The sequence below is a fragment of the Elaeis guineensis genome, chromosome 15 (assembly GCF_000442705.2).
Source record: "Elaeis guineensis isolate ETL-2024a chromosome 15, EG11, whole genome shotgun sequence".
Lineage (NCBI taxonomy): Eukaryota > Viridiplantae > Streptophyta > Magnoliopsida > Arecales > Arecaceae > Elaeis > Elaeis guineensis.
The window spans coordinates 41,688,719-41,706,805 of NC_026007.2; the positions used below are offsets into that span (position 1 = coordinate 41,688,719).

Genomic DNA, 18,087 nt, shown 5'->3' on the forward strand with positions numbered 1-18,087 from the left:
TTTAATTATTTGATGAATAATAGAATTGAATCTTTTATTATATTTTATTCATGAAAGATTTTAGTTGATTATAATTGATTGGCTTCATGTTATCATAGACTGTACCTCTCGGTAGTATGACCGTGTTATGTCTCGGATTTGAGATGTGACAGTGCAAGTGTTATCCATTGTTATGAAATTAGATTATTGTTATTTATGGATGTTGAGGTTGTATCGGATTTTAAGACCTTACATGATCTTTAGGCATCACTCTAGGGTTCATACAACCATGTCACGTGGCCGATTTGGATGCTGGTTTGGGGATGTGACATCGTCGATCTTCCTGCACCACCTCTTGCTCCTCCACCTCGACCGCTTCTCCCTTTACAATGCTGACCTAGCCCTCACCACCACCACCTCTTCCACCCTCGATGCATTCCCCCCTCCTCCTCCTCCTCCTCCAACCTCGACAGCAACATAGCCCCACCTCCTCCTCCTCCTCCTCCTCCATCCTCAGTGGCAACGTAACGACCCTCTGCTCCTTAGCCTCTTCCTCATGGCAATAATGACCCGATGCCCCCCCCTCTTCCTCCACCTTCGAAAACAACCCAACCTCCCCTCCTACTACTCCATCCTTGACAATGAGCTAGTCCCACCTCCTCCTCCTCCACTTCTCTTGGTGACGACCTAGCTATTCCATCCTCGACCTCTTCCTCGTAGCAACAATGACCTGGCCTCCCTCCTCGTCCACCTTCAGTGATGGCCCAGCCCTCCCTCATCTCCTCCCCTCCCAACTCAGCAACTCTCCTCCTTCAATGATCCAACCACTCCCCTCCCGTCGGGCAAGGGAGGAAGGGAGGGCATTCAAAAAGCCCCCAATGTTCGAGTTATCTACTGCACCAGTTACCCATATAACTTGATTGCATTCAGTTTCCATTGGAGAAACCTATACCGTTCATATTGAATCCAATGGCTAAGAGTAGGACATATAAGTAAAAAGATAAATATTCTTTGAAGTACCTAGAAAACCCATTCAAAGAATCAAATTACAGTACCTGCTACTCATACTTAGCTTATCACCATCTATAACCGATTGTTCTGAGCTTGCAAAAATTTTAGGTAAGGGCCGTGGCAAGATGCTTTCAAGGAACTACCAAAATAGGACAGAGAGACGGTGGTCAAAAGCCTGATGGCTCTCAACAAGCCGAGGCTGGTCCCCAGTGGCTCCGAGCAAGCCGAGGCTGGTCCCCTCCCTCTCCCACCGCCTCACTCTCACCTTCTCAAAATAATAATTTTGTGGGCCCCCCTTTCTCTCCTTTAAAAAAAGGCCGAAGGCATCGAATCCTCCCTGGAACTAAAGAACAGCTAAAAAGGAACGGTACTCTATCTACACCCTCACTCTCTCTCTTCTATGAGGTGGCAGGAAAACTTCCGAAGGTTCCTGTAGAGATTTGCCCAAAGATCCCATCTCCCGAGCTTTTTCTCTGGCAACTGGAGAGATCTCCTCTCTACTCGATCGGTGATTGGCGTTTTTTTTTTTTTTGGGGAAGAATTGAAGCTTTCTCGACGGTAATCTTTGCGGCTCTTCTGTGATTTTTGTAGACTTATGAGCATTTGTGGCGATCGGGGTGGAATTTGATGTAGGAATGGTTTCGGATTTGGAATTTTAGGGGTACTTTTTGCGGAGGGAGATGCACAAGGGGCGGTCTCCGGAGCCTTTAGATTTCTTCATCTGGACCGTCGAGGTACGTTTTCTCCTTTCTCTAAAAGTTTCATCAGATTTAAGTGATTTTCTGGATATTAATTTCATTAGGGGACGTGTTTCTTAAACATCTTTCCTCGTTCTTTCTTTAATCTCTGTTTCATCGGATCTTAGTGATTTTCTGGATATTAATTTGGTTACAGGACATGTTGGCATGGAAAAATGATGGATTTTTTTTCCTATTTTACTTTTCTTTTCTCATTCTTTTTTATCTTCTTATTGTGGCTGGAGATACTAATTTTATGCGATTTATCTTAATCATGAATTGTGAGCTCCGTAATTTTTTATGTGAAGTTCCATTTATCAGATGTATAGAGATGGTATTGTTGCCCATTCATCGGTCTATCTGATCTAGTAGGAATGGATCACCTCTGGAGCTAAGCATTCGATTTCATGTCATGCTACTAGATTTTTTTGCCTGCTAACTCTTAGACATTCTGCTTGTTTCGTGAAATACATGTTTGTCTTGCTTTATGGAAGAACCATCCAGTGTAAAGGAGCACATACCTCTCAGGAGTAATCAATTAATTTGGGGTCCTTCAAGAGAATAAGATTTTGTGGCTTCAATCTCCTTTGACAATTCTTCATTTTTAAAATTTTTTGCATCCTTCTTCTTGTCTCCTTTTTTAGGTGTTTTGATTTTATTTGATCTCTAATTGTTTAGAAACCACCTTGCTACATCAAGAACATGATTATAGCAAGTCTGGTGACTGGTGTGTTTCTTGTCTAATGTGAAGTTGATGTGATAATAGAGTTTTAATCAGTGATATGTTACATCAAATGATGAAATAACTTCTTCTTCACATGTTGGTTTCATAATTTTCTCCTACTAATTTGTATTTTTGTTTAGAAACATCAACTTCATTTTCTACGTATATGGAGTGGACATTTGTGTCTTCTAGTTGGATTGATTCACAATAATGTGTCTTGAAAACGAGTGTCTATGAACATTGATGAATCAATCATGATCCAAAAAAATTACTATCTTGGACGAAAAATAAGACTGCTTTTAGTGACTTACAAATTAAACGTATGTATGTTATCAGCCTGACTTATCCGGGGTATAAAAATGAATTACTAAGTTTATTTTATAAAAAATTTCAAATTCTTTAGCACCAAACAAACAGATTAACCTTGTTAATTGCAGTGCAGATAATGATTCTCTGCATGAATGATTATAATGAGTGTGAAGGAAGTAGTTGTCTCCAATTTCCTGATAATATTGTTTAACTTAACATATTCAAGTAATTTACATCATATAACCTTCTCAAGTTTTTTGTAGTCTCATAGTATTTCACTTTGCGTTACATGTTGGACCTAAAACTTAAAAGAAAAAGAAAAAAAGGGTTGTTGTAAAATACCCTTTTGATATTCTGCATCTCCTTGAGAAATTTGAAGAGCCTTACTGGTCTTTATAGACTGTCTGGGTATCAGCTAGAGGTGATGTATTAGAAGATATGAGTAGATCTAATGGCTCTGAGTACAATTTCTGTATTTTCATATGCCATTGGTTGTGTCAAATATTTTCTGCTTATCTTTTTGAGTGATTCCTCATTTGGTAGTCAGGTGTTATGTCTCAAACCACCATGAGGGCTATAACTCACTCTGCTATTGCCATATATGCTGCCATTTTTTACTTGTCTAATTACTTTTGGCACTGGTCTGCTTACATTGATCTCACAAAATCTTGCTGCTTTGGATGGAAAGAAGATAAGTACCATCAGTTGTTGAAAAGTTTTAATATCATGTACTCAGGTTTTCTTTTGTGTTGCCTGATAATGGATTTTCTAGCTCTTAGTATGATAGCACAATATGACTGTTTGTTTTGTTGATACTGATAGGAGTTCTTCCGTATTGTTAACTCATAAAAGAACTTAATGCTTGTAGAAGAAACATAATGCTAATTTTTTTCTCTGCAATTTGCAATTGAAATGTGTATCTTTTTGTTTCAGGTAGGCCTTTTCAGTTTCGGCATTATGAGTGAATGATCTATGTTGAAAACTCATAACAAGCTATTTCGTTGGTTGTTCTATTGAGTGTAGATGACCCACATCTGGTTGGGTGATTATGCATATCATCACAATCTTTTGCTTCCACCTGATTAATTCAGTTTACACTACATTTCTCTTAAATGATGTTGCTTCCACCTGATTAGTTAACCTTGATTTCTGTGGGAATTTTATTATTCATAGAGCTGTCTTTACCATATCTACATTGGGCAGATAGTCATGCATGGCTTCTATGAGTGCAAAATGTCATGTTATAGTTTTTTTTTTTTATATAATTATCAGATAGCTCAGATGTTTGCTAATAAATTCCAATCTTTGGTTTGTATGTTATTTCTTGCGTGACCTCATTTGTTTTTTTTTTTTAAAAAAAAGAGGTAAATACCTAAAATACTACAACAGAATTAGACTGCTGCTTCATTTATGACCTACTTAATTTATTTGGTTAGTGGATTTTGTAAAGCACTGTCCAGACTGCAGAGTTCTGTGCCATTGAGTAGTGTCACCTTAATGACCCTACTCCATAATTTCATATCATACGCAAAGCCTTTAACATAAGTATCTGTCTTCCTACTTCACGTGCACTTTTGATCAGCACTAAACAACTCCTGAACTTCTTTTGTACTGGAAGTAAAGGATCTGCTTTCTATCTTAATCACAGTTGTTTCAACAATCTAGTTCCGTCTAAACTGATCTTATACCCAAATACCTCCTTTCACTCTTCAATACATGGTCCAATATTTTGATTTTGATACATACAACTAAACTGCATATGTGACATGTCGAAATTTAAAGGGAAAAAAAGAGCTTCTGGGAATAGATATCCACTTATTTTAATTTAAAAACTATGTGCATCCATATTTCTTCTTCATTAACACTTTTGCATGCCCAAAATGCCCCTTTTCTTAAAATAACCCATGTTTGGCTCAAACAGTCATGATTAGGATCCGGCAGTTTCTTCTTTTCCAAGATAGCCGAGAGATCAGGATCCAATGGTGAGCTTCTTCTTGCATGATTTTCCCCATCCCTGCTTCCTCTCATGAAGGCTCCAATCAGTATGGGTTTGGCAATGCCGTGACCAGGATCTGACAATGCACTTTTCTATGGGCATAATCTTCTCAATCTGCAGGTCTTCCCATCTCCATGGCACTGAGAGATCCACAAGGCTATTTGGTATAAATGAGCTTTTAGTTGGCAGCGCTGTGTACTTGAGACACTAGCACTTTACAATCACAAACTCATAGGCATAGCCCTATTCATTAATCTGGGTGGGTTCAATTGAGCTATGATCAATTCAAAGAAAACCCAATTAAGGAAGTAGCAAACCAAGCCTAAATAATTTTTATTTGATAAGTGTGTATATGCTTGTGCAATATGAATAGTAATCAATATTTTTTTCACAATATTGTATTGATATGTTTTTCTTGTCCTGATATAAAAATATGATTTCAGGATGTTGGGCTGTGGCTGGAAGACATAAATCTTGGTAGCTACCGTCAGGTTTTTGAAGATAATGGTGTCAATGGGGAGTACTTAGAGAGCTTATCTATGTTCACAACAGAACAGATTCTGCGGTTTATCAGGCGGTGCCACATGAAATGGGGAGATTTTATTACACTCTGCAAGGAGTTACGGCGCATTAAAGGTTTTGTTCTTCACCTGTGTTCATTTTGTATTTATGATTGCATTGCATAGAATGTGTTTCTTCTCACCTTCACTTGGAGTTTGGACATTGATTTGATCAACAGAGTTCTAGCATGTGGTGTTTCTTTCATAGGAACAGTACTGTGTGTCTGTGTTTTGAACATAAGATGGTGACAGCAGTCAAGAGGCAAGTCCATTCATCAGGCTGTCGCATTAGCTAGAGAGAAGCTTTTGAATGCAGTTTATGTGTGTGTCATTTGATGGTTCATCATCATATGGCTTGGATTCACAGCCATGTTCGGTTGTGTCATTAGTCAGGATGCAAGAAGAATGGTGCTAACCTGAGCACAATATGCTCCAAAATTGCTTAATTGTGAACCTCTTTGTGCTATGTATAGCAAGTCCCTTGCTAAACAACCATTGCTTGTCATAACTGTGTTTAGAATTAATAAATACCCTTCTTCTGTTTGTGTATCCTTAATCTCCTAAATAAATCCAGCTAGTGCCTGATATCCTTTGTTCTTTGTGGGTGCATGTAAAAAGACTTCTACAATCATATCCATCTCAGAATAATATATGTATCTGTATGCTTTTTTATTGGGTGCAGAGTGTCAGGTTGTGGGTGGTAACAACCATTAAGAATAGAAACTATTACTATTTAGAAAGGATAGCTCCTGCATCCTTGAGCAGTTGTTTAGGTTTATAAGGTGGAAAATAACTCTGCACATGTATGACTGCAGCATTTGGCAATTGAACCCTTTTTTCTGTTTGCCTTTTTGTGCATGAAAATTGCATTCCATCTGATGTCTGGTGTGGAAAAGATCCTGATGGTTGATTCTGTACATAATTAAGATTTCAGATTGGCACCAACTTCGGCGATCCAATATTTCCACAGAAATTTTGTACCAGAGATTGATTGTAATTTTGTCTGGGGCAATGTCAGCCCTGGATTTAATTGTTCACTCAAAAAGATAAAAGTGGTGGAAAATATGGTGGAGAATGGGAAAACTGGATTTCATTAAAGTTTCATCGTGTACTTTGTTACACCATTTTTTTCTTTTCTTTTGTTTTTTTTATAACACAACTAACTTTAGATGTGCATACTGTAATGCTTTGTGAAAATCTAAAATTATCCCATCTATCACATGATTTTGGATGTGGTGATGGTGGCAGTCTGTTTGTTTTTTCTTTTCTTTCCTTTAATATTTGTCATGTTTGCTAAAATCCTGCGATCAAGCCATTTGTCATTATTCTTTTCATGCAGCAAGTGAGCAAGTGATCATTATTAACATGTTCGGTGCATGTAAATGCAGTTGCATGCCTGAAAGGAGAGCAAGAGGTTCGCAGGCCATGGTGGGCCCCATCATGCTTGTCAGTGGTGTTTGTTAGGGTTGCCAGGCGCAACAGACAGTCTCGGGTTGTCTCCTTGAAGCTGGAACCTTGAGCTTGTACATGAAATCACCCTCCATCATCAGATGCCACAACATACCTGTTAGCCCTTTCACTTGATCCTTTTTTTCCATCCCTTTTTTCTTTCCCTGTTTAACTTTTGGGAAGTTGGCATGTTGTTGCTACAGGCTAGTGGGCTATGAGGTGTATTGGGTCTGCAGACAGTCTAGCTGTTCTTGTCCCTGTTCTGTTATGTATAATTTTCTGTTCACTTTGTTTTGTGTATTTGTTGATTAATTTTTATATAGGTTTTCATGGTGGCTAACTGCAGGAAAATATAGCTTTTTATGAGGATAATTATAGGAAAGTTCCAGTCATGACACTCGTGTTAAGCAATACAAAATACTGCTATTTTAAATTTTATGAAGAACAACCATCATAATTCTTCCTTTCTGAGCAAGGCATTACATGCCTGGTGAGCCATACTGAATCTTTCTAAAAGGGTCAATTTTTTATTTACTGCCTCAAGATTTTGTTATCAAACTCTAATCTATTGCGCGAGGCTGCATATTGGAAGGTAATCAAGGAATCCTTGTTTCTGCTTCTGATTTACTTGATTTTGTGTGATGACATTATTGTTTGATCGATCTTAATGATATTGTTGAATCATTTTTGCTTGTTCGGATGGCTTTGCACTTGCCTAGGTTGCATTATCTCTTTTGGTCTGTACACGCTAGGCCATTTGTTGGATGGATGGATAGAGAGATGCTATCTTAAATTTTGTGTTTAGCTAGCCATTGTCCAGTCCTTTGATATTGCTGTTGGTGTAGAAGTTCTGTTCTTCTCTCTCCTGTTTGCTAATGAATGAGAAGGTTCAGTTCCCATGTTGCGATCGTGCAGCCCGATTGATTGCTAGAATTTGGGAACCAAGTGTTGGATTTTTCATATTGTCTTGGAGGCTATATTGTTGTCAGTGGCATTTGTCAGATTATAACAGCAGAAAGATGAACTGGTCACAGTGCCAGAACACACGGAAGCAAGTTGTGGTGACAGCCTGAACATCGCCGGAACCTTTAGGTAGCTCTGATTATCCAGTGGCTCCCAGAATTGAATGGTAAGGGTCAAGGATCTGGATTGGTCAGGTCACGACTTAACTTGGTCCAGGAATGCTTCGTCACTTTCTCGCCCTAAGCTCTTAAGGAATTGCGGACACGATGGTCCAATGGAACTCCTGTGATCAAAAAGACTGCATACTCCGATGTAATATGGGCAATGTAGGAGGCATCTCTCTATTTTTGCCAGGGGGATCTTAATTACTGCTGCTTAGCTTTCTATCATGCCAGAGATGAATAAAGATCATGAAAGCATTGCCTGCTTGAGAAGCACCTTTAGATAGATTTTCCCTCCATTCATAGCTGCATCTAGGGTTTTGGTAGACCCCACTATGGCTCATATTTGGCCCAACTTAAGTAATGCTCATTTTCGAAGCTCAGAACGGTAAAGAGGTGGACATGACCTAATTGAATCATTCTAACCAATCAAACTAATGCAGATATTCAGATTTAGACCTTTCATTCATAACCGATCTAGATCCACCAAAGGATGAGTGAGGTTTCCCTCCAATTTTCATATCTGAGGCTAAATCAGATTAGTGCTGTGTAGGGTCTTCTTTTTTTTTTTTCTTTTCTTTCCTTTTTTTCGTTTTCTTTAAAATTTGGTGAAAGTTCTGTTTATGATCTTAATTAATCTTTTTTTTTCTTTTCCTTTTTTTTGTTTTCTTTAAAATTTGGTGAAAGTTCTGTTTATGGTCTTAATTAATGGCAATTAGAACAGTTTTGGAGGCTTGTCATGATATACATGATGAGAATTCAGACAATGGTCATTATTCAGTTGCTATCCTGTTATAGCAGCTGCTGTATAAGATGGGAAGGCAACAATTATTTGATTTCTTCACTGGTCATATGATTACAATAATGACGCTTTTAACTGAAACTGTAATCCAGGTTCAGAATATATATTTCATCAAGTGAATGATGTCCTTATTCAACCATCATTTCTTGTTATGACAGTTGAGTTGGATAAATATTAGTTTTTACTATATAAGTAGTATTTTTTTATTTAGGAATCTTTTTATTCATAATTCTTTGGAAAAATCTAGGTTTCTTTTCCAGGAACTCTTCTGTAGCAATAACAGCTTGGAACGCTCTAGCTACTCACTGAATTCTTACCTTTCTCATGTCTCATCATGTGAGACCATTGAACAAATAGCAGACATTCGGAAGTTTCCATTAAATATAAGAGGAGAACCCTTTTTTGATCTATCTTTCTCTAATAATCTTTTATCTAACTCATTGCCAAAACTAACAATGCTTACCTTTTCTCATGTGCCATCATGTGAGACCGCTGAACGAAAAACAGGCGTTCAGGAATTTAATTTCTGTTAAATATAAAAGGAGATCTCTTTTTTCTTATTTATTCTGTTATGTCTTTTACCCAAGTCATATTTAAACCTAGGAATTTTTTCAAAAAATATTATTACTTAAAAATTAATTTTTTAAATATTGTTAAATCAAACTTATTTGCAGATTTATGGTTAGTTGGGTTGCATGGGATGTTATACATGAATCGTGAGTTGTACACACGATTTTCGATTTTATTGTCATACAGGATAAAATTATGAGTTGAATTTACTATTTTTTTGTGCTGATCTGACATTGAAATCATGGGTTCAATTCATAATTTAAAAATAAAATCGTGGGTTCAATCCATAATTATATATGATGTTTGGTGTCATTCGTGGTAGTTCATGAGTTGATTTTTTTTATATTTATTTGTTTCTCATGGATTTAATTCATAATTTTATATGATGTTTGGCGCCATCCGTGGTAGTTCATGAGTTGATTTTTTTTATATATGTTTTTTCCTCGTGGTGTTTATACCATATAGCTGCGGGAAACGAGATGGCATATGGACTAAATTAAGTTTTATAAGCATGGTGGGATCCGTCGAAAAGATTGGAGAAGAACCATTAATATCCAACCAAGCATCAACGTGGAACGAAGTTTTGGCTCCACGTCTGGAATTAGCAATGTTCACTTGCAGTGTCAATGGGTTACAAAAACGGCAAGAGTGATATGGCATGAGGCGATTGGCTGCATTCATGGTGATTTAAAAATTAAAGAAACAAAATCTCAATCAAAAGCTTTTAATGCAGGGCATAATATCCCATACCGTTGATACCTTTATCACTATTATTCTAAAAGTAATGATCATTATTTGTCCAGATGGTCTTACCAGTTACAAAATTAATTGTTATTAAAATAAAATAAAATTAAATTAAATTAAATTTTTATCTGATTAAACTATTAATCGATTCTTAATCCCAACACCATCCTGTATCATCGGATTGAATATTCTTTCGCTCTAAATTTTTTATTCAGCTCTTAAAAAATACTCCGTTAACTGTTCCGTAGCCTCTCCAATTAAATCGGATGGTAAGCAATACTGATCAGTATTAATTTAATTTTTTTAATTTTTTTCTCATTATTTAATATTTTTTATTTTATTTTCTGTTGATCCTTTAGACATCCAAGGGACACTGAACGGCATTAATAAGGAAAGCTTCAGCTTTTTTTTCTTTTCTATTTTTTATTTTTTTAAATCCTTTCACATCACCTCATTTTCTCTCTCTTTTTTTTTTTTTTTTTGATTATCAGGTTGACACACCTGATCCAATTTTATACATGATTGGGCCATGCTGAAATGACCAGTGGCTGTCAAGCATCCGATACACCCCATCGCTTCTCAATATCCATCGTATTTAGACTAGCCCTTCCAACCTGATATCTCTTGATCCGATGCATGAATTTGATTCTTAATAGCCTGTTAATCAGGATAAAAAATACATATTAGCATTTATTCAATTTTGAATCCCAACATTGTCTCCTATCATTGGATTGAATATTCTTTCGCTCCGAATTTTTTATTCAACTCCTAAAAGACACCCTGCTGGTTGTTCTGCGTCTTCCTTCTTAAGCGGATGGCAAGGGATATTGATCAGGATTAATTTGTTTTTGTTTTAATATTTTCTCTCACTATTTATATATTTTTTTTTTCAGCTGACCCTTCAGACACCTAAGGGACAAATGGTAGAAATATCTAGATCAAAGGCAGCCAAACACTCAATGGGGCTGGAGACAAGGGAAAAAAATATTGAAAGAAGAATTAAATTAATGTTGATCAGCGTTCATTACCATCTTATTTAACAGGAGAGGCAACGGAATAGTTAATAGGATGTTTTTTAGGAGCTAAATAAAAAATTTAGAGCAAAAAAATATCAAGGGATGCTACAATGACTCAGAATCGATTAATATTTTAATGAGATAAAATAGTTATTTAATCATGCTCATTTTCATTTTAATAATGATTAATTTTGTAATTGGCAAGCTAATCTAAATAAATTAGTATTATTATTTTTAAAATAGTAATTAATATTAGTGATAAAGGTATCAATTGTTTGGAGATATCATCCCGTGCGGCCAATGGCCTCATGCCACAGCACTCTTGCCATTTTTGCCACCTATTAACTCTCCAAATAAACATTGCTAATCATATATATATATATATATATATAATAATAATAATATTTTATAGAAGAGTATTGTAGTATTGTCAACTCAGAAAGTCAAAATCCTTCCAATACGTCATGTATTGAGCTCCGATTTCTTCATAAATATTTTTTTTTCTTACGAAGCTTTCCAACCCCTCCCGACATTTTTTTTCCATCTCTTCTTTGCTCTCCTCGCCATCACCTCCCACCGTTCTCTACCATCACCTTCCTCCCTATCATCACCGGTGTCAACCCGTCCTTCTGATCTTCCTGAGGCACCATCACCTTCCTTCCTCCTAATTTTTTTTCTTCGACACTTCTCGAGCTCTTCGGACACCCATCCCCTTCTCCTTTTGATCGAATTCCATCAGATTCCTTCATCTATGTCCATTAGATCCAGCAGACGGAATGTGTCTTTCGATCTTCTCGCCAGCGACAGCTTCGACGACAATAGCAGTCTCTCCCTCTGGCCAACCTCTGATCCCTTCCTCTCGAACGACAGTGAGGATGGCCACTCGACTCGTCAGAAATGGAAATCCAAAGCATCGAAGAAAAGAAAGTTTGCTGAGAGAGTGGTGGTGGCCGGAGATCCAGGCCTTTTGGCAGGATTGGATCATCAGACGCCACCCTTGGCTGAGAATGGTCACTGTAAGGATGGGATGGTTGCTTGAAAGAGAGCCGGTTCACATAAAAGGAGGCTTTCTCGGCTTGCGATATCGGTGGGGTGGGATCGGGTTGGTGGCGCCGGAGCTGGGGGAGGGGAGGGACGGTCGTCGGTGCTCGTGTGGAGCCGCAAGGGCTCGGATTCACCGGAGTCGAGAGAAGAAATAGGAGGGGACGGCGATGGGGCGGGACCGTAGAGGGGGGAGGGAGAGGGGTTGGTGGTGTTAGATGTATGTCCTAAAAACCAATATAGCTAACACATTATAATAAATATAGGGTACAATTTTGTACTTAATATATTGATATGATCAATAAAAGGATAAGTTCTTTTTCATTCAAGTGTGATGTATCCTTGAATCGTAAATGAAATTAGTTTCGATACATATTTTCAAAATATTGAGAATTAGAAACATGTATTTAATTTCTAAATACTCCCAGTCATAGGATCATCATGAGGACTGTGATAGATCCGGATAGATTGGCACACAAATCGCTTCCTTCGAGATAGATGAGTCTCTGGTCTACTGTGTAGAGATACAGGATGATGAGTGTGGGTAGTTGTTAGAGAACAACTAGTACTGAGCATGACCATATGAGAGATCACTTGAATTTCTATTCGATCGTCAGTGATTATCTCGATGCTATAGTTGTGTGACTAGTCTTTTGACTTAAGATGGTATTACTACTCACAGTGAGGCTGCTGGAATTTGACTGACACATAAACATAGATCTCAATAAGCCTTTATAGTCGATGTTGGTGACAGTTGGTCCACTGTAGGAGTGAGATGTGTTGGGAATAGTGTCCCAAAGCCAATCGTCAGCCTATTGACGGTTGTGCTCATTTTTATATTTGTACATGAATTATGAATTAATAAAAATTATTTTGATATTTTTCATCATAAAATATTTCATCTTCTAATGAACTCCTATGTTGTGGTGAAGTCCTTAGGACTATTTAGACTCGACAAAGGAGGATTTATCGTTTAGTCCTTAAATCTATTCGCGATTAAATGATACGTTGTTATCAAGGATGACAACGTTTATCAAGCATAGGTCGTTGTATGCCATATAGGTTGGTTGTCCTCTTATCCAATGAGTGTGGAGATACTGGTATGGCATACAGGTGAGAAGTAAGGGTACATCTGCACTGAACGTGACCGACTCCGGAGCTATTTCTGCTGTCAAGATTTGCTCCGATGGAATATGGGTATAAATATCCCTCCGACCTGAGACCGTCACAGTGACTTGCAAGCAACTCACTGCACTTAGGCACTGGACTACCTGAATTTTTAATTCAGTGACGGAAGGCTGCTGGGTGTGGTCAAGTACTTGACTTGTCGGTGCGTGTGTCAAGATGAGATTGACCACTCCAGTTTAGGAGCTGTGTACAGTCGTGTTTCAATTTAGCAAAATCTTGGCCAGGGTAGTCCTTGTGAGGAGTCACAGGACTGTTTGAGTTGAGCACGATTCGGATGATCTGATCAAGGTTGACAGTTTAACCCTGAGTCGTCCTAAACACAGGGGTCAAAATGATGAATTATACAGTAACCATATTCATGTAGGTTCTGAGTGTTGCGATTGTGACTCTTCGATCTATCTGGACATCGGGTACCATTGCTAGATGGTCACTTCGATTAGTATAGGAATTGGTTCCTATGCTACCGGCTTAGGTTCGAACCTGTGGAATCACACACATTAGAGGTTCCTATCTGATCTTATGGCTGATGTAGAATCTTACATGTTTGGAACTCAGTGATCAAGAATCAAGATTCTCTGATCATGAGTTCCACACATTATGGGTACCGGGGTCAAGAGTCCCACTGGTTGGGACTTTTCGATCAGGGTTACATATCGATGAATTCTGATGCATGATTGCCCATCGAATTTGGACTTAGTATTTATGAGAGATTTAATTAGTGATTTGATCATTAATTAACTCAATTTGATTGAGTAATTATTTTTAGATCAAGTCCAATTGAATTGGATTCAGTTGGGTTTGACCCGATTAGGTTAAGAGTTGACCTAATCGTCGAGATGGTTTGATCCCTGATTTGATCAGGGGTTGGGCTTAATCAATTCCTGATTTGATTAGAATTTTATTGAGCCTAATTTAGTTGGATTTAAATTAGTCTAATTGGACCTAACTTATTTGGTTCAATTAGGTTGGTTTAAATAATTAAACCACCTTGACCCAATCTCTATGCGCCACCTCACTTCCATTGCATCCATTTGAATTCATGAGAAGGAACTTCTCATGAATTTTTTTCTCACGCCAAGCCCTTTCCACGCCCCACTTTAATGTGCCATATGAATGGATAAGGATGATTGGTTGGCCATTCAAATTTAAAATAAAGTTTGAATTTGAATGGGTAATCAATCTTTGCATCTTATCCCCTTTTTTATGCCCTATTTATTATATGAGAAAATATTTCTCATAAAATCACTCCATGCATAATTTAAGCCACGCCTCACGCCTTTAGTGGATAAGGGATGAGTTGGTATCCATTTGAATTCAAAATTTGATTTGAATTCAAATATGCAATTACTCATCTTTATCCTTTCTTTTGGATAAGACGTTTGACGTTGTTATAAAAGGAGGAGAAGAGTGGGGCATGCAAGAAGAAGATTTTTGAAAAAAAATTTTGGGGCGTGAAAAGTCTTGTGCATGAGAAAGAAGTCCATATCCTTCCAATAGAGAAAGAAAGAAAAGAAAGAAAAGTGGGTGCAAGGTTTCCAGTGAGTTTCCTAGAGTTTTAGCCTGGAGTTTGGGAAGTGAGAAAGTGAGCTATGAGTGTCGTGAGCCCACAAAATCTCAGAGAGATCTTCAACATCCTCTCAAGCATGTCTGTTGACGATCTGGAGCATCTGAAGAATCGACAAACATCGATCAAAGAAGTTCGATCAGCATCCACCGTCAAAAGGGCTCTACAATGAGCTAGCACTCGTGAGGAGTCGATCAGACCGAGAGCTTCGTGTGGACGATCCACAGAGGTCAGACATGCTGTGTGGCTGCATCGCAACGATCAAACTCTCCCGAGGGTGATCAGATTGCAGCGATCTTCTACCCGCACAAAGGTATTGTGTTCTGAACACATTACAGTAAAGTGTTTACTGTTCGCATTTGAATTTCAAATTTAAATGAATGCATGCTATATATCATATTTAGATCCTAATGTAGGGTAAATTTATGTTAATTAATTAGATTAATTAATAATTTTTACTGTAAAATAGTGATTTTGAAAAGTTTTAAAATTATCATTTTACCCCTGCACTGAATTTCGCTTCAAATAGTATCAGAGCGGGTTCTTAGATATGATATATATATTTGCATGCGTAGATTAAGTTGTAATCTAAAAGTTTAAATTTAAAATTTGAAATTCAAAATTTAAAATTTGAAATTTAAAATTTAAAATTTAAATTTTAAAATTGATATATTTAGATATACTTGATCCAAGTAGCAAGTAATCAAATTGGGTTGGTTGCCATGGCCGTCCGATCATAGGAGAAAAACAGGATTTAAAGGCCCTCTCCTCCCATTCGATGGGATCTCCTATGGCGGTAGGGGTGCCGCTGCAATTATATCCCATGCAGATGAAGCAGCGAAAGAAATTAATTGTAAAGGTTCAATTATGAAATTTATCATGAATATGTTAGATTAGATCTAAAAGAATATTCATGATTTATTTTGATTGAGTTATTTTCTATTATGTAATTAGCAATAGGATTGCTATTTATGAAATGTGCTGATCTATTTGTGAAATGAGTCAACATATTTGGTGAATAGAAAATAAAACTTTTTAAATTTAAAAATTATTTTCGAAATGCCAAACCCTGACCCATCAGCCCAAATACTTAATTAAAAGAATTAAGTGTTGTCTAGTAGGTCTAGAATTGTGAATTAAGACCTAAGACAAATGCATAAACTTGTGGGTCAATGGGTTAGATGGATTAGGTCCATAATTGGGTTAGACCTAAGGTTAGCTTAAAGAAATAGACTAAATTAGAGTAATTGGTCAAATCTAATCAAAAGTTGAATTAGATTAGGTCAAGGATACTCTAGACTCAACTCCAATAGTTGTAGTTGAATGGGTCCATGTCTTTAACTAGACCAAGATGGACTTAATTCATGGCTACGCGGTGGAACCCAATTTACTAAGTTGATCAAATTGAACTAATGAACCGGTTGGTGTCTAAGGTAAGTTTGGCAGTTTGACCAGTGGTTTTTAAGCGGGAGCTACTTGCAGTGATTCGATCTCTGACGAGTTAATGGCGTATCCTCACCACTGATCTCACTTACCTGGCCAACCTGGTGAATTAAGTTTTGATTAGATCACTTGGTGATTAGGGCTCACCCATATCATTAGGTAAATCAGTTTGACTGATTTAGGTGCTCCTAATGCCAGCTTTAATTAAATTTTTTTTTAATCTGACTTGGTGAAGTCAGTGGGAGGATTGAAATTGGCTGGATATTTTTTTCTCATCTATCTTTTAATAAAATCCTTAAAAATTATTAGGTCCCTAAAAATGATTAAGTTATATTGATAACTAAGTCATAGCCTCCCATTAAGTGAGTGATAATGAGTCCATTAGTTTAATAATCATTGGAGGCCCAAAGGCCTGGTGCTTATTGACTAATGAAATTATCATTCATAATATGATAATTTGATTTGAGTCTTTCTGATGGTGATCAGGTTGGCCGGCCAAAGTCGGGCCTAATCATTTATTGGTCCGATTCATCAAATCAAATTATGTTAATGGTTGGACCTAACCAGATTTTTTCAGTGGAGGCCAAAGCCTACTGATTAGGTTCTGGGACAAAATCAATTACTAGAAGTTGTTTAGAGAAATAACTGGTTATGAACCTACCCATAGATGCACATGGGTTGACCAACCAAAGTTGGGCTCGTGTGTAGTCTGTGTGGATTCTAGTACCCACTAAGGAATTAAAGTAATTCCTCAAATTGAAGGTTGAGGCTACCAATTCATAAAAGTACTGGAAGAAACTTTAGACTAAAGTCTCAGTCTTTAGTATTAATAATTTATGTACTAATATAGGTCTGATTTTCCTTTATGCAGCTATGGCCACTACCCTGTCGCTCCGATCATTATTAGATAATGACAAGCTCATGGGACATAATTTTGATAGCTGGTATCAAAAATTAAAAATCGTTCTTAAGCATGAGTGGATCCTTTATGTAGTAACGGATCCGGCACCTGAGGAGCCAGCCCTGAATGCTAGAGGGACGGTCCGAGACACTTACCAGAAGTGGCTCAACGACCACACCACCATCTGGTGCATAATGCTGGCAGTAATGAATGATGAGTTCAGCCGCAGGTTCGAGAACGCCCAGCCACAGGAGATGCTTCAAATGTTGAACGACTCTTTTGGCATGCCTGACGATGTTGAAAGGCACAAAACTAGTTGTGCCATTTTCAATGCTCGGATGAGGGATGGAGCCTCAGTCACTGATCATGTACTGTACATGATCGAAATGATTGAGCACCTAAGTAAACTGGACTTTCTCCTGCACGAGTAGCTCGGTAAGGATGCGATCCTTAATTCTCTGTCCAAGTCCTACCTTCCCTTCCTTACTCATTTTCGAATGACAAAGCCTGCAGTGAACTATCACGGCTTGTTGGGGTTGCTACAGAACTTTGAGAAGGACCACCAGCTCCATAAGGAGTCAATAAATATTGTGGGAGGGTCTTCTTCTGGTCGTCGACCCTTTAAGAAAGGGAAGAAAAATAAGAAGAAGAAGAATAAGAAGGTGCAACCGCATGCTGGGATGTCTGCACATGGTCAGACCAAGAAGTGCAAGCCCGACTAGAGCCAGGCGGAGTGCTTCTTTTGCAAGAAGCAAGGGCACTAGAAGAGGAATTGTCCTCTATACATTGCCTCACTGGATCCGAACAGGCCAAAGAAGAAGCAAGGTACTTATATGATAACACCTTGCAACTTTTTCATTTGTGATACTACTGCCTGGGTATTGGATACCGAAAGCCCTTATCATATTTGCAATTCGATGCAGAGTCTA

The 18,087-nt window shown here is 37.7% G+C and overlaps 1 protein-coding gene across 3 annotated transcripts; it reads left to right on the forward strand.

The window, feature by feature from the left end:
- The first annotated feature begins 1,315 nt into the window (after nt 1-1,315).
- On the forward strand, nt 1,316-7,233 carry LOC105061491 (uncharacterized). Of its 3 annotated transcripts, XM_010945553.4 has the most exons (5): nt 1,336-1,548; nt 1,650-1,724; nt 5,200-5,392; nt 6,705-6,882; nt 6,969-7,233. In XM_010945553.4, exons 2-4 carry the CDS (start codon nt 1,671-1,673, stop codon nt 6,833-6,835), a joined length of 378 nt encoding a protein of 125 aa, XP_010943855.1. In that variant the 5' UTR covers nt 1,336-1,548; nt 1,650-1,670; the 3' UTR covers nt 6,836-6,882; nt 6,969-7,233. The 3 variants fall into 3 exon arrangements, with proteins under 3 accessions (XP_010943854.1, XP_010943855.1, XP_029116648.1); XM_010945552.4 differs by having other exon boundaries at nt 1,316-1,548; nt 6,705-7,233; XM_029260815.2 differs by having other exon boundaries at nt 1,360-1,498; nt 1,582-1,724; nt 6,705-7,233.
- The last annotated feature ends 10,854 nt before the right edge of the window (nt 7,234-18,087 follow it).

Excerpts from the sequence above, each read along its gene's own strand:
- LOC105061491 (XM_010945552.4), top strand. The coding sequence starts at position 1,671 with ATGCACAAGGGGCGGTCTCCGGAGCCTTTAGATTTCTTCATCTGGACC. Across the intron at positions 1,725-5,199 it reads TCTTCATCTGGACCGTCGAG|GATGTTGGGCTGTGGCTGGA; the intron begins GTACGTTTTCTC and ends ATATGATTTCAG. Across the intron at positions 5,393-6,704 it reads GGAGTTACGGCGCATTAAAG|TTGCATGCCTGAAAGGAGAG; the intron begins GTTTTGTTCTTC and ends ATGTAAATGCAG.